This window comes from Oratosquilla oratoria, chromosome 41 (assembly GCF_046742065.1).
Source record: "Oratosquilla oratoria isolate Oo_2021 chromosome 41, ASM4674206v1, whole genome shotgun sequence".
Lineage (NCBI taxonomy): Eukaryota > Metazoa > Arthropoda > Malacostraca > Stomatopoda > Squillidae > Oratosquilla > Oratosquilla oratoria.
Window position 1 is genome coordinate 34847100 of NC_134817.1, and position 27500 is coordinate 34874599.

At 43.2% G+C, this 27500-nt stretch overlaps 1 protein-coding gene across 1 annotated transcript in view; it reads left to right on the plus strand.

Moving 5' to 3' along the window:
- The window catches only part of LOC143021221 (cyclin-dependent kinase 18-like), a 206662-nt gene that overhangs the window by 409 nt on the left and 178753 nt on the right, over window positions 1-27500 (plus strand). Inside the window, exon 1 of the mRNA XM_076178584.1 lies at window positions 1-471. This exon is cut by the window's left edge and continues 409 nt beyond it. Coding sequence (XP_076034699.1) covers window positions 1-471 — 471 coding nt within the window. The remainder of the gene's footprint in view (window positions 472-27500) is intronic.

Below are 27500 nucleotides of genomic sequence, written 5' to 3' on the forward strand. Positions count from 1 at the left end.
GTCAACCTCAGCCTCCGGAGATGCTGGCCCTCGTGCGGGCCGTGGCCTCCACCTGTACTAAGTTGACCACCGATGGAGGTAATCAGCTCATCGACATGCCCGACATGGTGGAGGAGCCCGAGAAGGAGAACCAGCCCGAACTGGCCCGTGACAGACAGTCGGTGCCCTTTCCAGAGGGCACCGAAGAGGCCGTGGAGGCCCGGCCAGAGGGCTTCGATTCGGGCAAGTCGTCCTCAGCGTCTCACAACCGGACGGGTAGTGATGTGAAAGTGCTCCACGAACACAGCCAGGTGGCGCGCCCCTCTTCGTCCCCCTCCTCGTCATCCGCCAGCACCAAGGACCTCGGCAAGACCCCCGGCGAAAAGAAGACTTCGAGGACGTTGAGCCACAAGGGCGCAGCGCGGGTGAGGAAGAACTCGAAGACACAGTCGGACCCCTTGAGCGGGTTCTTCTGGCACTCCAGGAAAATAGGTAACAAGTCGAAAACCTCTCGTTTGTTGACGTAAACATTGCTTCCCATTCTCCTCGATGTAGCAGACTTTAGCCTGGTAGTATAGTGTTTCCTTCAGTTGAATAAAATCCGAAAGCGACAGCCAGAAAAATATGTAAAAAGAACCCACGCCGTCTTCGGGTTCATCAAGATATGTTCTAACCCTTAAACGTGAGGTGGTTTCCCTCAGGATGATTGAAGTAGAAAACCAAAATCTCAAACCGAGGGCACTGGTATCCCTTCTCTGGTCCCCGCCGTACGCTGGAATATGTCCTTCCTTTACTGTCTTCCTTCTACCCCTTTGTTCATTTCCGTCCCACTCTCACTATCTCTCTCTCTCTCTCACTCTCTCATTCTTCTCTCGTATTCACTCTCATTTTCTTTCTCCCTCTCTCGTTTTCACTCATTTTCTCTCTCTTCTCTTATTCACTCATTTTCTTTCTCTCGTATTGACTCTCATCTTCTCTCTCTTCTCGTATTCACTCTCATTTTCTATCTCTCGTATTCACTCTCATTTTCTCTCTCTTCTCGCATTCACTCTCGTTTTCTTTCTCCTTATCTCTTTGTATCTGTCCCTCTATCCCTCCCTTTCTCTTCTTTCTCGTTTTCTCCTTCTCCCTCCCTTTCCCTCCTCCCTCCTCTCTATCTCTCTCTCACTCCCTTCCTTTCCCTTTCCCTCTCCTCCTCACTCTCCTTCTCCCTCTCTTTCCCTGTTTCACTCCCTCTCTTCCTCTTTCTGTCCCTCCCCCTTCTCCCTCTCTTCCTTTTTCTCTCCCTCTCCCTCTCCCACCCCTCCTTGAAGTTTCCCAGCTGCTTATCGGAAGATCAGACGGAGCGATAATGATAATGAGGGCGGCTTCACTGCTCTGGGCGACGAAATCACCCCCTCCCCCTCTCCCCCCCGCCCACCCACCCTCGCCTTCTTGCTGCTGTGGGTCTTTGTGGCACCCGGTGGCACTTGGTACTTCCAGGGCCCTGGGGTAAAAAGCCTCGGCCCACATAGGGCACTTCCTCCTCCTCCTCCTTCCTCCCCTCCTGTTCTTCCTCCTCCACCCCGTAACCTGCTCCTCCTTATCATCCTGTTACTCCTCCTATTCCTACTCCTACTTATTTTCCTCCTCCATTTAATACTTCTACTCTACGACAGGGTAGACAAAAAGGCACTGTGGGAGGTTTTGCGGATTTACGGGATAGGAGGAAAGCTTCTAGGAGCTGTCAAGAGTTTTTATGAGGGTAGTAGAGCTTGTGTCAGGATTAGAAATGGAGAGAGAGAGTGGTTAGGGGTAAAGGTGGGACTTCATCAAGGATGCGTTATGTCGCCCTGGCTGTTCAACTTATACATGGATGGGGTAGTGAGAGAGGTAAGTGCAAGGGTAGTGAGTCAGGGATTGGAGATGGTTAAAGAAAATGGAGAAAAGTGGGAGGTGAGCCAGCTGTTGTTTGCGGACGACACTGCGCTTGTGGCAGGATCGGAGGAGGGATTGAGGAAATTGGTGACAGAGTTTGGGAGAGTGTGTGACAGAGGAAAGCTGAAGATAAATGTGGGTAAAAGTAAAGTGATGAGATGTACAATGGGTGAAAGTGGCAGTAGACTGGAAGTGAGCATTAAGGGAGAGCGACTGGAGGAAGTGGATAGTTTTAGATACTTGGGTGCAAATGTGGCAGGAAAAGGTGGAGTGAAGGTGGAGGTAGAATGTAGATTGAGAGAAACGAGTAAATGCCTTGGTGGATTAAAAAGTGTGATGAGGAATAGACGTTTGGGAATGGATGCTAAGAGGAGACTGTATGAAGGAGTGATTGTGCCAACAGCACTGTATGAGGCAGAAACATGGAACATAAGAGAGGAAGAGAGAAGGTGTTTGAATGTGTTTGAGATGAGGTGTCTGAGAAGTATGATGGGGGTTACTAGGCTAGATAGTGAGAAATGAGGAGGTGAGGAGGAGAACAGGGGTGGAAGGGAGTTGGGAGATAGAGTTGATGAAAGAGTATTAGGATGGTTTGGACCTATAGAAAGAATGAGCGAAGACTAGTAAAAGAGGTATGGAAGGCAGATGTGGTGGGAGTGAACATGAGGGGACGTCTTAGGATGAGGTGGATGGATGGGGTGAAGGGGGCTTTGGGGAAGAGGGGAATGTCTGTTGAGGAAGGACGGGAGAGGACAGAAGACAGGGGTGAATGGAGAATGGTTGTATATGGATGATGATGTGATGCATGAGGTGGAATGGGCGGGGGGATAGGGGGTGAGGTAGTATGTGTGAGGAAAATTTGACGCAGCCCGAAGGGATTTCTCCCCGTCTTCTCCTTTATATGGGGGGACGGAGAGAGGGGGGGTCGCCGATTTAATGAAGCGGCCTTGCTGTGGATGTGCTGTGTCTTGCGACACTGCTTCTGACCCAGGGCAGTGGACAAGGTGTAGGGATGACCCGTCATCCAGGATGTGCTAAGATAAGAGGGAGGGTGGAGGGGTGTGGAGTGTATTCAGGGATGGAATGGGTGGGAATGATTTTATGCCTTTTCTTTTTTGGCTATCTCCCTTGTAAGAGGGAAAAGCCTTGGTATATGTATGTATGTACTCTTGTTTCTCCTACTCCCTCCTCCTCTTCCTTCTACTCCTCCTCCTCCTACTCCTGTTCCTACTCCTACTCCTGTTTTTCCTACCCTATCCTCCTCCTCCTCTTCCTCCTCCCTACTCTTCTTACTCCTACTCTTCCTACTCCTCCTTCTACTCCTCCTCCTACTCCTCCTCCTCGTATTCCCCCTCCTCTTCCTACTTCTCCTACTCCCCTTCCTCCTACTCCTCTTCTTCCTCTTCTCCCTACTCCTCTTCTTCCTCTTCTCCCTACTCCTCTTCTTCCTCTTCTCCCTACTCCTCTTCTTCCTCTTCTCCCTACTCCTCTTCTTCCTCTTCTCCCTACTCCTCTTCTTCCTCTTCCTCCTCATCCTCCTCCTCCTCTAGGAGTAGGGGTGGCATCGTGGTGTGGCAAGTGGTTAGAGCCCCCGATCGGTGGTTGTAGCCGTCGTCGCCATGAATACATGGACTTTTCGTTGCGTAGGGTCGTGCCAGGGAGGTGAATAAAATCGCCTGGCGCCAATCTGGTAAAAGGGAAAGGAGCACACGGTACGGAAGGAGTGGAGGGTATCTACAGCATCTGCAGTTGATTGATTAACGTTTGCAGACGCGCACAGAATCTCAAGTCTTGCCTGTCACCAACGGCTGGGGAGCGTCTTCCGCTTCCTCATTTTCCTTTTCTTCTTCCTCCTCTCCTCCTCCTCCTCCTCCTCCTCCTCCTCCTCCTCCTCCTCCTCCTCCTTCTTCTTCTTCTTCTTCTCCTCCTCCTCCTCCTCCTCCTCCTCCTCCTCCTCCTCCTCCTCCTCAAGAATGAGGGCCATGCAAACTGGCACTTCTCCGTGGTACCAGTGTTTCTTCTATTCCTCGCCCCACTTTTTTTTTTCCAGCCCGGTAGGTTGGCACTCGATCCCCACACCAGGTTGTCATCGGCTGTCGTGATGATGAACTCCCGTACCGTGTAGCACTTTTATCTCGTTTGCATCGGCTTCTGTCAGAATCTTTCGTTCGCATTCGTGGTGTGATGTGTCATAATTAGGAGAGACAAGACCGATAACAGTAATATGATTTGGTGTCATCATTATCATCATCATCATCATCATCAGTTATTCCTATCATTATTATCACCATCATCATCAATTATTCTTATCATTATCATCACCATCATCATCATTTATTATCATTAATATCATCATCATTGATTATTGCCATCATTATTATCTCCCATCAGTTATTCCTACAATTATCATCACCATTGATTAATTATTGCCAGCATTATCATCCATTAGTTATTTTTATCATTATTATCATCCATCAGTTATTCCTATCATCATCATCATCCTCATCATCATTGTTGATAATAATTGTTGCCCCAAGTTTCATGAGTTCGAAATCCGGAGTCCGCGGTTGTAGTAGTGATGGTAGTAGTAGTAGTAGTAGTGATATGTTATTCAGGACTGGAGTTGAGTCGGGCGTTGCAAGGCTACTGGGCTGTTGGCTTTCCATACTAACGGTGCCAGAGAAGCCTTGCCGTGGCACCAAGGCTTAATCAGTGGCACCAGTGCCAGGCAGTGCTATTCACAACGGTGTATGCTGTCGCCAAGCCGGGACAGCAGAGGAGAGCCCTGTAATGACTCGCACGTTTGAGTAATTAGAAAACGAACTTCGTTATCGACGGTGTGCTTTGGAGGTAAATTAAATCGACTGGCGGCATCAAGTTGAAAGATCATAAGAATGGGATAGACTGCAAGAGACCATAAGGTCTTCACTAGGCAGTGTCATGTCCCTTGCTACCTATCATCCCCATCCATAAAGTTGTCTAATTTTGTTTTAAGAACGGAAGAACATAAGAATGGAATAGACTGCAAGAGACCATAAGGTCTACACTAGAGAGTTAAATGTCCCTTGCCACCCGTCATCCCCGTCCATAAAGTTATCTAACCTTCTCTTAAGAACATAAGAATGGAATAGACTGCAAGAGACCATAAGGCCTACACAAGGTAGTTCCGTGTCCCATAACTACCTTTCATCCCCATCTATAAAGTTATCTAACCTTCTCAAACAATTTTTCAGCGCTCAATACGTAGTTAGTAAGTCTGTTCCATTAGTTAACCATTCTGTTGGTTAAAAGTGACATTTGGTATTGGAAAGAAGACCACGGAGATGAATATAGAATAGCTTGACGACAGATAGTGAAAGAAAAAGTATCATGTGGTCCGGAAGGGGAGTTGTTGCATTTGTTGGATTTTACGTGCCCATTCTACCTGTCACCAGGCGATTTTATTCATCTTGAGAAATGCGAAAGGAGGATCGTTCTGTTTGTTGGGTTTTACGTGTCCATTCTTTGTCGCCAGGCGATTTTATTCATCTTGGGGGAATGCGAAAGGCGTGGTTAGCACACTCCCTATGTTCTTATGTTCTCCTGTTCACAAATATCAGACTAATGCTCCTGTTCATGAGTGATTCGGATGAACATGTGAAGTGCCAGTCGTGGTGACGTTCAAGTCAGCATTGAACTTTTCCTCTCAGCGTAGGCTGCACGTGGAAGGCAAGAAGCGACCAGCCTTGCAAAAGACATATAAGGCTAAGCTTCGGGGCTGTAGACCTACGCACGGGAGCCTGTCTTAAGCCCTACCTTACCGGGGGGGGGGGGGACTTTGACTTTATCTTATTATTCATTTATTTAATTATTTGTTTATTTTTTAGTAACGGTAGGGTTGAGCAGTGCGAGGAGGTTTATATATTTTATATATTTTATTTTTTTAGTTATGTGCATTTGTGTGTGTGTGTGTGTGTGTGTGTGTGTGTGTTTGCCTAGTTCTATCTTACGGGAAAGGGAGCTATGCTCGTGGTGTCCCGTCTCTGTATCTCGCAGTATCTAAATTGTTCTTAAATTCGTGTATGGTTTTCGCACACACTATCATTTCATCCAGTTGTTCCATACATACACCACTCTGGGGAAAACAGTTATTTTTCAGGTCTCTTCTATAACTGTCCTTTTTGACATTCTTTCCATGTCCTCTTGCATTTTTCGTACCCCATTTTTAGTAAGTCTTCTCTATCAAGGACTTTCGTACCTCGTGTGTGTGTGTGTGTGTGTGTGTGTGTGTGTGTGTGTGTGTGTGTGTGTGTGTGTGTGTGTGTGTTTCCATTTCCTTGATCGTGTTAATCAAGTTGTATTATGTTCTCGTCTGGCTCATCACGCCCTTGCTTTGTAGTGGCAGTGCTTTCCACTGCAGCAGTAATGCACAGAAGGGAGCTCGCGTATAGTCTTTAGAGTTGGGCAGGTGATGTGTTGTGTTCGTTCTATCGGGGTCGTCGGTGCAGCCCAGCGCAACAGCTGACAGGTGTGTGGTGGACGGGGTGGGGGAACCCATGGGCGTGGGCGTTTATTTATTCATTTATTTATCTGATTTATTTGTCCGTTTATTTATTTTGTGCGGGTATTTTATTTTTATATCTAGGTTGGATTTATTTATATTTATTTTATTTATTATTTATTTATTTTATTTATTTATTTATTTTTTTATTTTTTTTTTTTTTTTTTGGCTGGAAATTAAAGGAGACTACCAGATCGAGATGCATTGATTGGTTTGTTTGTTTATATGTTTGTTTGTTTATTTATTAATTCCTATTTGTTAATGGTTAATAAGAAAACACGTTCTTCGTTATCCCCCAAATTCGTTTGATCACACGCATGCGTCAACTTCTTCCAACAGTTCAGAAAGAAAAATAAATAAATTAATGAATAAATAAATAAATAAATAGCGAACGATGCAGTTAAGGATCAGCCGCACAGAAGCAGATTTACCGATAGACAGACAAAGTGACTTAACAGACAGGAAGGCAAGCACCGTCGAGGCTGACAAAAAGACAGACTGAGACAGAGAGACAGAATGGGCTAGGAGACGGGAAGACGGACAGATAGTTAGACGGACGTACTGGTTTACAGACGGGAAGACTGACTATCGAGCCAAACAGACAGAGACCGATAGGTAGACGGACAGACAGACAGACGCGGAATATCAGACGGGAAGACAGACAGTCGAGGCAGACAGACAGATGGAGTAGGAGACGGGAAAATGGATAGACGGTCGAGACGGACAGATAGACAGACAGACAGAGAGTCCTTGGTTTGTGGGCGTGGTTGTATTCTCCTGTTGACCGATGGCGACTGGGAGACGAGGTCGGTTGGAGGCTTGCTAGGTCAATTGGCCACGGGAGGTCAACCCTGTAATAGACTGTTAATGCAGTAATGGACCATGTAATAGTAAGTCATCATAATGTAATGTAATATTACCATTAATGTAATAGACCACGTAATAGTAATAATAGTAATACTGTTACTTTGGTATTAAAATTTCCATTAATATGATAGACCATAAATGGAGTAATAGACCATGTAATGGTAGTAATATTATGCATGTAATATTATGTAATAGTATCACCAAAAATGTAATATAGCCATTAATGGAGTGCTTCAAGCAATCGGAGGCATTAAGTTAAATTGGTTGTTAACTAGGGCATCAGGCTGTCAGTGTCAGTTGCGTAGTTATTACTTGTTTCATCACTTCTGCTTGGTGATGCCATTGTTAGCCATCTGTTTATTTTATTCTATATATATGTGATATATATATATGCGATATATATATATATATATATATATATATATATATATATATATATAATATTCCCTGTGGTGGGGGAAAAGAATACTGCCACCAAGTATTTCCACTTGGATCGTAAGAGGCGAGAAGAAAGGGACGGGGAGTGGAACTAGGCATCCTTCTCCTTATAGCCCCACAGGGGACATTCCTAAACGAAAAAGTAAAGGCATAAGAGGGTCTGGGAGTTTTCCGACCAGCACCCTAAGGTTTGGGTCTTTTAATGTGCGTGGATGTGGTACAGATGAGAGTAAAAGGGAAGAGATAGGTAGTATGTTTGTGAGAAAAAAGATGGATGTGTTGGCTTTGAGTGAAACTAAGTTGAAAGGGAAGGGTGAGTGTAAGTTTGGGAGTATAAGTGGGAGGTTATCAGGAGTGAAGAGAGGGAAGGGTTGGCTATTCTAGTAAGTGAGGAGATAAGTAAACGTGTAGTGGAGTGTAAGGAGGTTTCCTGAAGGATAATGTGGATGAAGGTGAAACTGGGAAAAGAGATGTGGGTCTTTGTAAGTGCATATGGGCCTGGCAGTGAGAAGAATGTAGAAGAAAGGGAGGCCTTTTGGATAGATTTAAATGAGTGCATAGAGGATTTAGGGAGAAATGTCAATGTAATAGTACTGGGAGACCTTAATGCTAGGGTAGGAAATGGTCCAATTGATGGAGTGGTTGGGAAATGTGGAGTTCCAGGAAAGAATCGTAGTGGAGAGTTGATGGTGGAAATGTGTCTAGAAAGAGAGTTGATGATAGCAAATACAGTGTTTCGGAAGAAAGTCAAGCTTACGTACGCATGGGAGAGGGTGGTGGATGGAAGGGTGGTAGATAGAGCGTTGATGGATTATGTAGTGGTAAATAGGACTATGATAGGAAGAGTTAAGGATGTACATGTGCTAAGGGGAGAGGGTGGGGGAATATCAGATAATTTTTTGGTGGAAGGTAAGTTGAGAGTGGAGGATAGATAGAGAAAGAGGAAAGGGACAAAATGTAGGGAAATGCTTAGAGTGAACTCTTTAAATGAAAAGGAAAAGGAGAAGGAGTACAAGAAGAAGCTGAAGGAGGAGTGGAAGGGAGTGAAGGATAGAGTAGAGCTAGGTGTGGAGGAGGAATGGGGATGGTTCAAGGAGGGAGTCACAAAGTGTGCAAAGATGGTGTGTGGAACAAGAAGGACAGGAGGAAATAGAAGGAAGGGTAGTGAATGGTGGGATGAGGAAACAAAGAAGGTTGTAGAAGAGAAGAAGCGAGCTTTCACAGATTGGTTACAAAATAGGACGAGGGAGTCATATGAGAGGTACAAAGAAAAGAAAAGAGAAGTAAAGAAAAAAGGGAGGCAAAGAGGAGAGCAGATGTGAAGTGGGGTAAGAGTATGACAGAAAATTTTGAAAGTAATAAAAAGATGTTTTGGAAAGAAATTAAGAGAGGAAGAGGAGGCGAATCAAGTAGAGAAGAAAAAGTAAAAGGTGTAGATGGAGAGATAATAATGGAAGAGAAGGTAGTAAGGGGAAGATGGGCAGAATATTATAGGGAGTTGCTAAATGTGAACGAGGATAGGGAGGGAAATATAGTTGCAGTGGGAAATGGTAAGAAAATGAGTGATGAGTGACGAAAATGGAGGAGAAATAAGGAAGGATGAAGTGAAGGCAGTTGTTAAGATGATGAAAGCAGGTAAGGCACCTGGTCTGGAGAATGCAGAATGTCTAAAAAAAGAAGGTATAGTGATGGTGGACTGGCTGGTGAGGTTATTTAATGTTTGTTGAAGAGAGGGTAGAGTGCCGGAGGACTGGAGGAGTGCCTGTATAGAAAAGGGGACAAGTGTGAATGTAGTAGTTTCAGAGGGATTAGCTTGTTAAGTGTAGTTGGGAAGGCTTATGGGAGGATCTTGATTGAGAGGATTAGGAGAGGAAGAGAGGGAGTAATTGGTGAGGAACAGTGTGGATTTAGGACGGGTAAAGGTTGTGTAGATCAGATCTTTGTGGTAAGACAAATATGTGAGAAAGCTATAGGAAAGGGGAAGGATGTTTTTTGGGCTTCTATGGATCTGGAAAAGGCTTAAGATAGGGTAGACAGAAAGGCACTGTGGGAGGTACTGCAGATATATGGGATAGGAGGAAAGCTTGTAGGAGCTGTCAAGAGTTTTTATGAGAGTAGTAGAGGTTGTGTCAGGATTAGAAATGGAGAGAGTGAGTGGTTCGAGGTAAAGGTGGGACTTCGTCAAGGATGCGTTATGTCGCCCTGGCTGTTCAACTTATACATGGATGGGGTAGTGCGAGAGGTAAACGCAAGGGTGGTGGGTCAGGGATTGGAGATGGTTAAAGAAAGTGGAGAAAAGTGGGAGGTGAGCCAGCTGTTGTTTGCTGACGACACTACGCTTGTAGCAGGATCGGAGGAGGGATTGAGGAACTTGGTGGCAGAGTTTGGGAGAGTATGTGATAGAAGAAAGCTAAAGATAAATGTGGGTAAAAGTAAGGTGATAAGATGTACAAGGGGTGAAAGTGGCAGTAGACTGGAAGTGAGCATTAAGGGAGAGCGACTGGAGGAAGTGGATAGTTTTAGATACTTGGGTGCAAATGTGGCAGGAAAAGGTGGAGTGAAGGTGGAGGTAGAATGCAGATTGAGAGAAGCGAGTAAATGCCTTGGTGGATTAAAAAGTGTGATGAGGAATAGATATTTGGGAATGGATGCTAAGAGGAGACTGTATGAAGGAGTGATTGTGCCAACAGCACTGTATGAGGCAGAAACATGGAACATGAGAGAGGAAGAGAGAAGGAGTTTGAATGTGTTTGAGATGAGGTGTCTGAGAAGTATGATGGGGGTTACTAGGCTAGATAGAGTGAGAAATGAGGAGGTGAGGAGGAGAACAGGGGTGGAAAGGGAGTTGGGAGATAGGGTTGATGAAAGAGTATTAGAATGGTTTGGACACATGGAAAGAATGAGTGAAGAAAGACTAGTAAAAGAGGTATGGAAGACAGATGTGGAGGGAGTGAACATGAGGGGACGTCCTAGGATGAGGTGGATGGATGGGGTGAAGGGGGCTTTGGGGAAGAGGGGAATGTCTGTTGAGGAAGGACGGGAGAGGACAGAAGACAGGGGTGAATGGAGAATGGTTGTATATGGATGATGATGTGATGCATGAGGTGGAATGGTCTGGGGGATGGGGGGTGAGGTAGTATGTGTGAGCAAAATTTGACGCAGCCCGAAGGGATTTCTTCCCGTCTTCTTTTATGCATGGGGGGACGCAGAGGGGGGGGGTCATCGATTTAATGAAGCGGCCTTGCTGTGGATGTGCTGTGTCTTGCGACACTGCTTCTGACCCAGGGCAGTGGACAAGGTGCAGGGATGACTCGTCATCTAGGAGGTGCTAAGATATGAGGGGTGGAGGGGTGTGGAGTGTATTCAGGGATGTATGTATGTGTATATATATATAATATATGTATATATATGTGTGTGTGTGTGTGTGTGTTTACTTTATCTCGACCCTAATGTGTACAACGAGATGAAGTGGTGAACTCAATATATTATATATGTGTGTATGTGATATATATATATATATATATATATATATATATATATATTTACATATATATATATATACATATATATATGTGTATATATGTATATATATATGTATATATATATGTATATATATGTATTTATATATGTATATATATGTATATATATGTATTTATATATGTATATATATATGTATTTATATATGTATATATGTATATATATATGTATATGTATGTGTATATATATATGTATATATATGTATGTGTATATATATATGTATATATACTGTATATATATATATATGTATATATACTGTATATATATGTATATATACTGTATATATATTAATATATATATGTATATATATATATGTGTATATATATATATATATGTATATGTATATGTATATATATATAATATATATATGTATATGTATATGTATATATATATATATATATGTATATATATATGTATATATATATGTATATATGTATATATATATGTATATATATATGTATATATATATGTATATATGTATGTATATATATATATATATATATATATATATCAGGGTTGGAGCTTAAAAACTTATTAGTACTTTACTTGTAGTTAGATCCAAAGTACTTTAAAAATACCAAGCATTTTCAGGTACAAATAAGTACATTGTACTTAATGAAATGTTATACGCTGCATATATATTCTAGCGAACTATGTGATGATACTGTTGGATAAATGAACTTATCTGTTATTTCCAGTTATAAAACTACCGGGAATATTATTAGTATAGAACAAAGGACAATTTGAAATGGCCTTATAACTTATCAATACATTCAGCATCAAATTTATTTTTATCACACATATGAGAAATGTATGGATAGTCCTTTGCATTTGCAGCGAAGAGCATATTACTTATTCAAGTTATTCATAAAATATATGTTCTTGTTTTGCAATTCTGTGGTAAAAACAGTGACGTGCTGAAATGAATTAAAAATTTCCATTCAGTTTTCCAATTCGAATCCCCTTTTTTTTAACAGTGTAGCCATCAATGCGTATATACGAAAACTACTAACGTTCGTTCTATGCCAATCTGTGACAGGATGGATTTTTTTTTTATCATGTAAAGTAAAGGTCTGAAAGGCCTTCTATCATGCTCTACAATTGGAACTCATTGTACAGCATTTTTTTTTCTTTCGTTCTTTTTTCTAAAGATAAGTGGTTCTTTAACAAAGGGTTCACAGAGTATCTGTATTCTCTTTCCCTCTCTGTCTCTGTCTTTCTCCCTCTCTCTTTCTCTCTTTACCCCTTCTCTTTCTCTTTTTACCTCTCCCTCCCCCCTTCTCTCTCTCTCTCTCTCTCTCTCTCTCTCTCTCTCTCTCTCTCTCTCTCTCTCTCTCTCTCTCTCTCTCTCTCTCTCTCTCTCTTCCTCTTCCTCTCTTTCAGGTCTTAGGAAATTATCATAATCAGCGGAAACCTCCCCGTTAAATTTTCTGAAGTGACCTCATCCATCTGTACGAGCACACACTGCGCGCGTTGGGTCGTGATAAATATAGGGACATTGTCCCCCGTGAGCCCCTGACTGACCCCCATTGTTTTTCTCCTCTTTCAGGTAAGAGGGATAAAGGCTTTGGCCCACGTCACGGCTCGGGTGAGTTAATGTAGCTTTTCTTTCTGTGCGTCACGTTCGGTTTGAGTGACCGCGCTCTTTGTACAGTCACAAAGGACGTGAACTGGCCTTATAGGATATGGTGTAATGTCATATGCAATAGTTGTCGTACAGTATTATTATTATTTTTATTATTATTATTATTATTATTTTACATACTGGAATTACTGAACGTGTGGCAGTAGTTACGATTGTCAGAGTGACCTATCTCTGTGTGTGTGTGTGTGTGTGTGTGTGTGTGTGTGAGAGAGAGAGAGCGAGAGAGCGAGAGAGAGAGTTGTCTCGAGCACGTCTGGTCCACGAGGACTTTGGCGTGTTTCGTCAATGGGAGTCGTCGCTAATCTCGCCAGGTTTGCCAAAGAACACCAAAATCAATTCAGTATATAAGCCTCTGCAGTCTTCCGGGGCTCCACTGCGTATACGTCACTTATTATTCCTCTTTTTTTCGTAGGTTGTAAGTAGACATATCCCAGATATATATCATGAAGCATTGACTTCTATTGTTAATCGTGGTGTGAATGTTGAACTAAACGAGTTTCAAGAAGGCACACGAGGAAATTTTTATGAGTATAACGAATATTTAACAGCTTAATTCCACAAAAATTATTTAACTGCAACCTCCAAATTCAGTGAATCCATTTTGTTAGATATATGCAAGGAATGTCAGTGACTTCAAAAGCAGGTGAGGATCCTACGCCAGGAGGCGCTGAGTAGCTGCGGCCGAAGCCGTCACCTTTGCCCTAAGTGCTTAGGGGACGGTTGGGTCCTCGGAAGGCTATCTGTATTTATTGAAAAGATGACACCTCAAAGGATGGATGTATTTATTTACTACATTGCTTCTGACCCAGGGCAGTGGGCGAGATACAGGGATGACCCGTCATCCAGGAGGAGCCAAGATAAGTGGGAAGGAGGGAGGGATGGTGAGTGGATGTGGAGTATGTGGAGATGAAATGGGTGGGAGTGGATTTTATGCCTTTGTATTTTTGGTACCTCCTTTGTAAGGGGTAAAAAGCCGTTGGTATATGTATGTAATGAAAGGTTATGTATGATGAGATGCTCGCTGGTCGAGCTGGATAGAGCGTCGCTACTTGCGGCGGAGGTCGAGGTGACGGCAGTTCGAACGCTGCCGTTAGCGAGTTGGACCAAGGACATAGTTCATAAGTCCTTTGTAAAGAGCACCGTCCTAGCCTCCTGATAGGGGGATTTCGCGACGTTAAACCGAATCAGTCAGTGAATGAAGACTTTTCAAAAGATATTAGATAGTGCTGGTGACCCAGAAATCCGTCTGCTCCATTCCGGCTCCGACCTCGCGCCTGATTCCCCAGCTGTGATCTGGCACTCGCGAGGGATAAAACGTGCCTGATGGCCAAGCCGACAGATTCGTTTGAGACGATGTTCGGTTCAGGAAGGGAGCGCGACAGAAGCTTCCAGAAGCCGACGCTGAGGAAGGTCTTGCGAGAGGCGTGGTTAAGGAAGTGAGAGAGGTGTGGTTAGGGAAGTATGAGAGGTACGTTTTCATAGTCGCTGGGGATCGTGTCCACGATGACGAATGCTGTAGCCAGGGGGGATTAAAACTGAATAGAAGCGTCTGGTATCAGGCAGCCAGAAGCCTTGAAATGTGTTGCATTACCAAAGAGATTATTGTATGCAAACGAAGGACCCCCCCCCCTTTTTTTTCTCGGCAATCGGCACATTCGTGTGGATGGTTACTATTTTGGGGACCCCACATTTCGGGAGGGTTGATAATTAATCTTGGAATGTGAAAGGTCAGAAGCCCTTTGTAGTAGTAAAGTATACTGTTAGATCCTGGAATATTCGTGTTAATCCACGTGTTAGGAAAGTTAACGTGGCTAATCAAAGTCCAATGTACAATACTTTGTACATTTGTACAACAAGACCTCTGAGGACTTGGCGTGGTGGGCACACACGTCTGAATCCCACGAAGATACTCTATTGATCCTTGACGCAGCACTCATTATTACATCAACCCATACTTATTAAGCACTTGCTAAGGGCAGTGAGGCTCTTTCGACATTGGAATGTCCTAAGAACATAAGAATGGAAGAGACTGCAAGAGACCATAAGGTCTACACTAGGCAGTTCCATGTCCCTTACCACCTGTCATCCCTATCCATAAAGTTGTCTAATCTTCTCTTTAAACAATTGTCAGCGCTCACTACATGGTTACTATATTCCATTCGTTAAGCACTGTTAGTAAACCAGTTCTTTCTTGCTTCTTTAAACTTAGTTTTGTCCAGTTTAAGTTATCCTGACTGAGTTTGGGAAGGGTTTGGACGTTTTTAGTGAGAGGTGGTGCCGCTTCCCAGTCATAAATCGTCATCAGATTTTGAAGGAAAATTAGTTGTCTGAGCGAACTGTTGATATATATTTTTTTTTCTTCTTTTTTTTTGCGCAGAGGCGTCCATCCTAGTTCAGCTGGTCACCTGCCAGCTGTGGGTGCGCCAGCTGTCGTCAGAGTGGAGCTGAGGGGGAGGGGAGAAGGGGAGGGAAAACCTGTTTCAACTATGATATAGACTTCGGTTGAACTTGATGGAGATTTTTTCATCACTAAATTTTGCTGAACGGATGGTCTCTAGTTCACCAGACAAGGTCGCTCTCTCTCTCTCTCTCTCTCTCTCTCTCTCTCTCTCTCTCTCTCTCTCTCTCTCTCTCTCTCTCTCTCTCTCTTTCTCTCTCGTCCTCTTTTTTCCCCTCGCGTCCTGTCTCTCTTCATCATGTCCTCTCATCCTCTCATTCTCCATCTTTATCCCTCTCTTTCTCCCTCTCTTTCTCCCTCTCTCTCTCTTCCTCTTTCTCTCTTCCTATCTCTCTTCCTCTCACTCTTCCTCTTACTCTTCCTGCCTCTCTCTTCCTCTCTCTCTCCCTCTCTCTATCTCTTCTCCCCTCTCCCCTTTCTCTCCTCCCCTCTCCCCTTTCTCTCCTCTCCTCTCCCCTTTCTCTCCTCTCCTCTCCCCTTTCTCTCCTCTCCCTTCATGGCAGTGTATGCATTTCACCCAAATTCTTAATCTAATTCAATCGTCTGACTTTAACCAGAATAAACACTTCCTCGCTAATGCCCACCACCCTGTCTCGGGATATGGACAGGTGACCTCTTCCTCCGTGACCTCTCAAAGGTTTGTTTGGAACTCAGGTCATAAAGGATTTTTTTTTTTTTTTTTACCTTGCGCAGCTGTAACCAGGTGCACCGAGGACGGTGCAGCCTTGATTTCAGCTGCACAATTATAATTACAGCTGTATTGGTCGTCCTCCTATTGTGTACATTAACACGTAACGCGCGCCTGCATCTCCACAACCGACTAATTCACTCGCACTAATTGGGGAGTATGTTTTTTTTTATTTACCTGTATAAATATTTATTTTATTATTTATTTTTATATTGTTCATTCATGTTTTATGCTTGGTTTATGTAACTTATTTTAGTTCATTTTATGTATCATGTATTTTTCATTCTTATTTATCTATATATATATATATATATATATATATATATATGTGTGTGTAATATTGATTTTTCATGTTTAATTTATTTGATTAATGTACTTTATTTTATATTTGTATTTTTTCATATCTATAATTTCACTATTCATTTATTTAATTTTAATGGAAATGGCCTGAGATCACAAGGAAATTTATTTGAAGCCCCAATTAACAAAGCTAAGGAAAAATTTTAAAGGTTCAATATAATGGACCACTCTCGGTAATTTCAGTCCCAACGTAAAATTGCCTACTGCCTCCTCATTATTGTTCATGAATTGTGCAGTGGCTATAAGGATTTGTAATTAGGAAAGCGTCATTGATTGGTTATGATAATACATGGGCAAAGTTGCACACTGCGATATTGGACTTTAGTATTGTAATACTGGTAATTTTGGTACGATGGTATCCTTAAAGGTAGGTGTAGCTTTGGTGCAATTCTTGGAATACTGGTAACCTTCAGGTAATTAATGGTATGTTGCTTGAAGTGGTGTTCCTGCCCACCCTCCACCCCCTTTCTTATGTACGCCAGTGGGTGCTGTGTGTGTGTGTGTGTGTGTGTGTGTGTGTGTGTGTGTGCGTGCGTGCGTGCGCGCGCTAGTTACCATGTACTGAAACTGTGTGGCGAGGTGAAGGGATGACCCTTTTCCCACGAAGTGCTAAGATGAAAGGGACGATAATTGGTTTTGGAGATGGTGTAGGCTGGGTGTATGACCCCCCCCCCCCACACACACACACACACACATCAACCCCTGCATGAAAGGTGGGGGGATCGTAAGGCCTTTTGTTTGCAGACACTCCTCAACTTACGAACGAGTTACGTTTCGATCGGCCGTTCATATCTCGAAGTGTTCGTATCTCGAAATGTTCGTAACTCGAAATGTTCGAAAGTCGTTATTCAACATAATTTTAAAAGTACTCAGATCAACATGCATAAATAAGTATGATATAAAGTCAATACATATTTTATTACCCAAAAACACATTGCTGATACATGACAAAAATGAATTGTAATACTAACACTTAATGTTGTAACTGAAATTGGTAAAATTCGTAAGTAGAGGTGCGTCTGTGTTCGACTGTTACCTTTTCAATCCCGTGTTATCCGGGTGGGGTATGCCTTATCCGAACTCCAAATGGTATTCACCATTGATTTTCTTGGTCATTAGGGTCAGAGTGCTGTATTAAAGTTGCATGTTGATGTATTTGTAACATTCTGCTGTAAAGGGTTTGCCACGAGGTCGACCCTGATCGCGTATTATGAGCTTGAAGCAAGATTCGTCGTTGATAACCTTCACGCATGGCTGGTCCTATTGCAGTTACAAAGGATTACAGAGGAGGAGCATGCCGACAGGAGACCTTTTGGCCCATAACAAGGTCGAATGCTAAAAAATAAAATAATTATAAATAAATAAATAAATAAAAATAATGATATAAATAATAAAATAAAACAAATAGGTAAAGTTAAATAATAAACAAACAGGTAAACAGTAAATAATAATAAATGGGCAGATAAACAATAATTATCAAATAAATGAAAATAATGATCACATGAAGTTATTTCAAGCTGTTACATACTACAGCCAGATGGACTTGTTCATCTTTGTTCAGCTGTTCAACGGGCAGACTGGGATTTCTTGGCTTATCTCCTTCGACATCGGAACGCAGTAAGGCCCAGTTTGCCCTACCGGTTTCAGCCGCCGCGGTATGAATCGCGCCGGATCAGTTGCACTGTAAGTCAATGGAGGCGTTCACACACAATCGCGCAATGTTTCCTTAACTGCGGTACCGTCGTGGTTTCCGCGCGGTTCAAACCGCTAGTGTGAACATGGCCTTTAAGTAGTTTGTTATTAAGGATAAAAGACTTTATTAATTGAGGATGGGGGTATATGAGATAGCATGACCGTAGGGGGACTGGGGAGGAGGGAGAAAGGTGGAATGAGGAGGTAAGTTCTTTTTATCAACATAACATCATTTCTTTGCCACGATATTTCCCTTCAGGTTAGAACCGCTGGCTATCATTGACGAAATATTAAAAGACCTTGAAATTGACATTCCCCTCCTGTTGCTCGTTCTCCACGCATGAACGATCATGCTACGTTGATCTCTGTCTACTGTGACCTTTTTTTCACTGGTGACCTCGTTTTCGTTTCCATCTTGCTGACCTGGGAAACGGAAGCAGGAACGGACGTGTTGGTCGCTTAACTCCACCTGTGGTAACTATGTGACATTGACCTCCTTCCCCACCCACACCCTCCTCCTATCATCCCCGGTAATGGGTTCTGTAGGTTCTGTTGAAACATCATCATATGATTTTGTTTAGATTATGTTTCACTCTCTCTCTTTCTCTCTCTCTCTCTCTCTCTCTCTCTCTCTCTCTCTCTTACACACACACACACACACACACACACACAGAATTATGAAAGGCATGGAAGTCCTTGATAGAGAGGACGTATTAAATTTGGATAGAAGAAAATCAAGGGGACATGAAAAGAAACTCAAAAAGGAGAATTATAGAAGAGATATGAAGAAACAGCGTTTCACACAGAGTGGTGGATGTCTGGAACAAATTGGACGAAACAAAAGTGTGTGCAAACACCATACATGAATTTAAGAACAAGCTAGATGTTGCGAGATACAAAGACGGGTTACCACGAGCATAGCTCCCCTTCCCGTATAATACAACTAGGTAAACACACACACACACACACACACACACACACACACACACACACACACACACACACACACACACACACACACACACACACACACACACACGTGGGCGGGGAGTTGGGGGTGTGCGTGCGTGTAAGGTCATAGCATTACCCAAAGATAGGTCATACGAGCTCTGAGCTCTCTTCCGGGAGGGAAATAGCTGTCGATCACGAGTCCAACATGTGATCCAAAGACTAAGTGAATCACACACACACACACACACACACACACACACACACACACACACACACACACACACACACACACACACACACACACACACAGGCGCGCGCGCACTTTCACGTTGTATAAGAGTATAATTTACTGTAATACAAGTATGACCTATATTACCCATTGGGTTCCGTATCCACATGGCTGATAATGAGGAGCCTACGCCAGGAGGCGCTGAGTAGCTACAGCCAACGCCATCACCTTTGCCATATTATGCGCTTTGGGGATTGTTGGGGCAGCTAGCCGTCAAAGCTGGGAATCGGTGAGGCATGTAGGACTCGAACCCAGTATTGAGTAATTGTTAGATCGGCGCATTAGGTGTTTTAGCTTATTGCCTATGTTGAAAGCTGTGTGATGAAACGTTTATACCTTTATAACGTTTATGTAAAACGTGAAAGTGTAAAAGACCAAAGTTAGGTCCTTTTGAAGTTGGAGCTTTTGTTCGCTCGTAACGTTGCTGAACACAACATCTAGTATGGAGGTCATTAATGTCGTTGATGATTTTTTTTTCCCGTTTCCCCCCTGTCTCTCTCTCTCTCTCTCTCTCTCTCTCTCTTTCTCTCTTTCTCTCTTTCTCTCAAGTTGTATGCGTCTAACCAAATTTTTTAATTGAAGGCTGATTTTTTTTCTATTTTTCTATTCTCCTTTTCTTTTGTTAGTTTCTTTAACCTCGACTAAGTTTAAGTGTTGTGGTTTAAAGGTGAGAAGCTTACACCGGGAGGCGCTGAGTATCTGCGATCAAAGCCATCATGCACTATGGAAGCTGTTAGGACAGATAAAACAGTCACAGCTGGGAATAGGGAAGTGCTGGGATTCGAACCCACAACTAAGAGAATGCGAGAGCAGCATGCTTACGATGACGCCATTGGCACATAAGTTGTGGTTAGCCTTCTTCTTAATTCGAGTCCTTTGTACGGGTTTTAGATTTCTGTATTAATTTAAACTAAGGTGTCTCAACTTCTTTCCCGTTACGTACCCTGAGTCACCAGACCATCGACCCGTACCTCCATTAACCTGACACAGACTAATTAGATATACACTGGTCCCGCAATGGTTATCAAATGGATTAAGTTGTGATGACTTTATTCATCAGTTAAGCATTAACATGAAAAACACTGTACAATATTCTCTCTCTGCAGATTTAAATGTTTATGTAATTTTTCACTAGTCATCGTACCCCAGCAAACCGTCTCAAGAACCCCAGATTGATCCTCTGCCTTGAACCGATGATGGACTTTAACGAACATGTGGGCAGCAAATGAAACGAAGAAAAGTCAATTAGGAACAGATGAAATTAATTTCATATGAAGTTCACACCTGAACGTGCGTGTGGTGACTCATCACGGTTTTGGATCACGTGTTGGACTCGTGATCGACAGCTATTACCCTCCTGAATGAGAGCTCAGAGTTCATATGCTGTAGCCTTACACGCGCGCACGCACACACAACTCCTTGCCTCCCAGAGTTGAAGTGCCGGCAACCCTGTTGAAATTGTCAGCACTGGGCAAGGTTCGAAATCGGATCGCTGAATTAGCAGTCGAGCGCGGTGCCACCACACTGTCGATCAGTACGTATGTGTATGTGATTGAACATGTCTTGAATTACGTGTTAGGCTCATGATCGACAGCTATTACCCTCCCGGATGAGAGTTGAGAGCTTATGCCTGATGCATGGGTAATGCTGTGATTTTACACCTTGCCCACGAAAGTTGGAGTGCCGGCTCTCAGTTAAGTGATGCTGATAGCGCCCTGGGCGGGGATCGAACTTGGACCGCTGTAATAGTGGTCGCGAACGCTACCACTGCTCCGTCTAGCCGTTTGTGTATGAGCGTGCGTGATCTCATTATGTTGTTGTGTCCTATCATGTAACAAGTCTTGTGCCTTTCGTGTCTTCAAGTAGTATTTTGTTTGTGCTTATCTTGCAACGTGTCTGCACTGGTAAATGGCGCGCGCCAGAGATCCCCACGGAAGATAGCCGAATTTTCGGTTTGACTTTGGTGTAAGTAAATTCCCTTTTTTTCTTCTTCTTCTTCTTTTCTTCTTTTCTTCTTTTCTCTTTTTTTATGCCCGTGGTTTATGCCTAAGTGTTCGGGTAGTTTAACACACGCGTGTTGTATGTATAGGATGCCTGGATGCGTTACACACTTGTGGCATTTGTCACTTTTTTCACTAGTGTATCCGAGATTTTCTGAAAATTTAACGACGTTATTTACCACGAATATACGGCTGTTCATTTTGAAAGTTCTAGATAACTGTTGCACAACATCCAGATCTTGCCCAGGTTAACATAAAACGTCATTTTAAAATTGTCACTGTAGAAGTATGATTTGAGAAAGGGTTTGGAAGGTGAGAAGCTTACGCCAGGAGGCGCTGAGTTGCTGCGGCCGAAGCCGTCACCTTTGCCCTGTTATGCGCTTGGACTATTGGGGCAGGTCACAGTCATTGCTGGGAACCGGAGAGAAAAGTGCAGGATTCGAACCCGCGACTAAGGGAGTGTGAGACCAGCACGCTTCCCATGACGCCACTAGAGAGGATGAAATTTTAGGGGATGTGAAAAGAAAGAATATATTGATAATATATATATATATATATATATATATGTATATAATATTTTTTTTTTTATAAAAGTTGTGCTTATGCCTTAGGTGTGCTACCCCGCCTGTAACAACACAACGCTGAATGGTGCATACAGTAAACCCTCGATATAACGTACGATATGGAGACAGGGGTTTGTCGTTATATCCGAAGATCCGTTATAACCGAGGATCCGTTATATCCGATGGAAATACCGGACAGATCCGTTATATCCCGAAGTTTGTCCGGTAGTAGAAATGAGTAGGATTAGACATTACTGTACATACATATACTAAGTGTTCCCCCCACCCCCCTTACAAGGGAGGAAGCTAAAGTCAAAATGCATAATTCCACTCCCACCCATTTCATCCCCACCCACTCCACTCCCATCCACCACCTCTCCCTACCTCTATTCTTGGCTCCTCCTGGATGACGGGTCATCCTTGCATCTCGTCCATTTACGTTGAATTGTACATACATACATATACCAAGGCTTTTTCCCCTTACAAGGGAGGTAGCCAAAAAGGAAAAGGCATAAAATCATTCCCACCCATTCCATCCCTGAATACACTCCACACCCCTCCACCCTCCCTCTTATCTTAGCACTTCCTGGATGACGGGTCATCCCTGCACCTTGTCCACTGCCCTGGGTCAGAAGCAGTGTCGCAAGACACAGCACATCCACAGCAAGGCCGCTTCATTAGATCGGCGATCCCCCCTCTCCGTCCCCCCATGCATAAAAGGAGAAGACGGGGAGAAATCCCTTCGGGCTGTGTCAAATTTTGCTCACACATACTACCTCACCCCCCATCCCCCGACCCATTCCACCTCATGCATCACAACATCATCCATATACAACCATTTTCCATTCACCCCTGTCTTCTGTCCTCTCCTGTCCTTCCTCAACAGACATTCCCCTCTTCCCCAAAGCCCCCTTCACCCCATCCATCCACCTCATCCTAAGACGTCCCCTCATGTTCACTCCCTCCACATCTGCCTTCCATACCTCTTTTGCTAGTCTTTCTTCACTCATTCTTTCCATGTGTCCAAACCATCCTAATACTCTTTCATCAACCCTATCTCCCAACCCTTTCCACCCCCGTTCTCCTCCTCACCTCCTCATTTCTCACTCTATCTAGCCTAGTAACCCCCATCATACTTCTCAGACACCTCATCTCAAACACATTCAAACTCCTTCTCCCTTCCTCTCTCATGTTCCATGTTTCTGCCCCATACAGTGCTGTTGGCACAATCACTCCTTCATACAGTCTCCTCTTAGCATCCATTCCCAAATGTCTATTCCTCATTACACTCTTCAAACCACCAAGGCATTTACTCGTTTCTCTCAATCTACATTCTACCTCCACCTTCACTCCACCTTTTCCTGCCACATTTGCACCCAAGTATCTAAAACTATCCACTTCCTCCAGTCGCTCTCCCTTAATGCTCACTTCCAGTCTACTGCCACTTTCACCCCTTGTACATCTCATCACCTTACTTTTACCCACATTTATCTTCAGCTTTCTTCTATCACATACTCTCCCAAACTCTGTCATCAACTTCCTCAATCCCTCCTCCGATCCTGCCACAAGCGCAGTGTCGTCAGCAAACAACAGCTGGCTCACCTCCCACTTTTCTCCATTTTCTTTAACCATCTCCAATCCCTGACCCACTACCCTTGCATTTACCTCTCTCACTACCCCATCCATGTATAAGTTGAACAGCCAGGGCGACATAACGCATCCTTGACGAAGTCCCATTTTTACCTCGAACCACTCACTCTCTCTATTTCTAATCCTAACACAAGCTCTACTACTCTCATAAAAACTCTTGACAGCTCCTACAAGCTTTCCTCCTATCCCATATATCTGCAGTACCTCCCACAGTGCCTTTCTGTCTACCCTATCGTAAGCCTTTTCCAGATCCATAAAAGCCCAAAAAACATCCTTCCCCTTTCCTATAGCTTTCTCACATGTCTGTCTTACCACAAAAATCTGATCTACACAACCTCTACCCGTCCTAAATCCACACTGTTCCTCACCAATTACTCCCTCTGTTCCTCTCCTAATCCTCTCAATCAAGATCCTCCCATAAGCCTTCCCAACTACACTTAACAAGCTAATCCCTCTGAAACTACTACATTCACACTTGTCCCCTTTTCCCTTGTAAAGTGGAACTATACAGGCACTCCTCCAGTCCTCCGGCACTCTACCCTCTTTCCAGCAAACATTAAATAACCTCACCAGCCAGTCCACCATCACTGTACCTCCTTTTTTTTTAGACATTGTGCATGGCATCCATCCAGACCAGGTGCCTTACCTGCTTTCATCATCTTAACAACTTCCTTCACTTCATCCTTCCTTGTTTGTCCTCCATTTTCCTCACTCATCACGGTCATTTTCTTAGCATTTCCCACTGCAACTATCTTTCCCTCCCTATCCTCCTTCACATTTAGCAACTACCTAAATACTCTGCCCATGTTCCCCTTACTGCCTTCTCTTCCATTATCATCTCTCCATCTGCACCTTTTACCTTTTCTTCTCTACTTGATTCGCCTCCTCTTCCTCTCTTAATTTCTTTTCAAAACATCTTTTTATTACTTTCAAAATTTTCTGTCATACTCTTACCCCATTTCACATCTGCTCTCCTCTTTGCCTCCTTTACCTTTTGCTTTACTTCCCTTTTTCTTTTCTTTGTACCTCTCATATGACTCCCTCGTCCTATTTTGTAACCAAACTGTGAAAGCTCGCTTCTTCTCTTCTACAACCTTCTTTGTTTCCTCATCCCACCATTCACTACCCTTCCTTCTATTTCCTCCTGTCCTTGTTCCACACACCATCCTTGCACACTTTGTGACTCCCTCCTTGAACCATCCCCATTCCTCCTCCACACCTAGCTCTACTCTATCCTTCACTCCCTCCCACTCCTCCTTCAGCTTCTTCGTGAAATAGAATAAAAAAAAAAGGTAAACCAAATAAAATAAATTGTGAAAATAAATTTCACCTTTCATCCATGGGGTGCTAAGAGGGGGCGAATAAGGGGATTGACGAATGTGTTTGCATAGGCGCGAATTGTAGGATAGGCATAAGCTCTGGACTTGGAGTAGTCTCCTTATAAGTGAGAAAGGGCCTTGTTAATATGTATACCTGTGACTTTCTTACAATACACACATGTATATACTACTCAGACATAAGTAGTTGGAAATCTGTAGAGGTGAAAGAACCTGAGATATTGAAGGTGATCCGAGATGAGATTTTGTATAATGGGGTATATAAAAAAGATGGGGTACAATGGGTTTGACCAATTTGTTAATATTTTTAGTTGGGGAACGCGCGCGCGCGCGCGCACATGCAAACACACGCATTCACACACACATTCACACACACACACACACACACACACACACACACACACACACACACACACACACACACACACACACACACACACAGAGCGAGATAGAGAGAGAAAGGTCCTTCCAAATCTCCTTTGTATTGTTGCAATGGACATATATATATATATATATATATATATATATATATATAATTTTTTTTTTTTTTTTTTTTTTTTTTTTTTTTTTTTTTTCTCTCCAACAAGTTCATGCGTTTCGAAAAATGTAAACTCGGAACACAGAGTATATTAATCTAAGACCACGTCACTTCCTGTGGCGGCCTTGGTGCGGGCGAGGAGGGGCGCCTAAAATTACGCGTCTGCCGGAACTCGCACACGTGTTTATCACGTTTCTTGCTCCCCTCCCGATGTCGTCTACCTCATGTGATCTGCAAACATACACGCGCGCGCGCACACACACACACACACACACACACACACACACACACACACACACACACACACATGTCCAGGGCTGAAATAATTTCAGTATCGTTGCGCTGTAGGTTGTTACTCCAACTATCGTGGGTGGAAAGTTGGGGGTATGTGTGCGTGTCAGGTCACAGTATACCCATAGATCGGTCATACGAGCTCCGAGCTCTCATCCGGAAGATTAATAACTGTCGATCGCAAGTCCAACACGTAATTCAAGACCATGGTGAATCACACACACACACACACACACACACACACACACACACACACATACACACACACACACACATATACACAATTTACTAAGATCAATAAAGGTGGCTTTTAATTACTTGGATGAAGTAATGGTAACAAGCAAGATTGGAGTACGTTGCGACACTATGGACACCCATCACAAAGAAGAATGTAAAGAAATTAGAAATAATCCAAAGAGCAACGACAAAGATGGCCCCAATACTCTCAAAATTAACATATGAACAATGATTGTTTAAACTAGAACTACCAACCTTGGAACAAAGAGAGAGGCGATCTATTGGCCATTTACAGAATCATGAAAGGCATGAAAGTCCTTGACAGAGAAGAAATATTAAAGTGGGATAAAAGAAAATCAAGACACAAGAAACTGAAAAATTATAGTTATAGAAGAGATATGAAAAAAATAGTTTTCCACATAGATGTCTGGAACGAATTGGACTAAACAATAGTATGTGCAAAAACCGTAAAGAATTTAAGAACAAATTAGATGCTGAGAGATACAAAGACGGTCACTACGAGCATAGCTCCCCTTCCCATATAATACAACTAGGTAAATGCACATGTTTGCAACTGTTAACTCAGCGGTCCGAGTTCGAATCCCGCCTAGAGCTGAAATAATTTCAGTATCGCTGCGTTGTGAGTCGTTACTCTAACTATCGTGGGCGTGGAGTTGGGTGTGTGTGTGTCAGGTCTCAGCATTACTCATAGATCGGTCATACATGAGATCTGAGCTCTCATCTGGAGGGTAATAGCAGTCGATCACGAGTCCAACACGTGATCCAAGACCATGGTGAATCACTTGTTTATTTTAGGTTAGGTTCGGTTCTGCACATTTCCAATATTTATTTATTTTCATAAGCGAACTAATTCATCTTAAGAAAATAAATTCCCAAGTCTGATATATCTTGTACCTCTAAGAATGAACACACACACACACACACACACACACACACACACACACACACACACATATATATATATATATATATATTATATATATATATATATATATATATATGTATACACACACATACACAAACACCTTGTTTATTTTAGGTCAATTGTAGGTTTAGGTAGATTGTGTTAGGTTAGGCTACTTCGATATTTTACTGTAAATAGAACAGAACTACTAGATCAACTTGGTGATTATTTTTTAGAGATGCACGAGTATAAGAAGAAATATACAAATAAATGAGTAAATATTATTTTTCGTTTACCCCGCGGATTTGTTTCATGGCGCGCATGCGTCCGCTTCTTCTTGCAGACGTTAAAAATAGTGGAAAGGTGGGTGAGGGGTGGAAGGGTGGGTGAGGGGTGGAAGGGTGGGTGAGGGGTGGAAGAGCGGATGACGGGTGGAAGAGTGGGTAAGAGATGGACTTGTGGGTCAGTGGTGGATGGGTGAGGGGTGGAAAGATGGGTGAGGAGTGGATGGGACGGTGAGGGATAGATGGGTGAGTGAGGGTGGAAAGATGGGTGAGGTGGAAAGTTAGGTGAGGGGTGGAAAGGTGGGTGAGGGGTG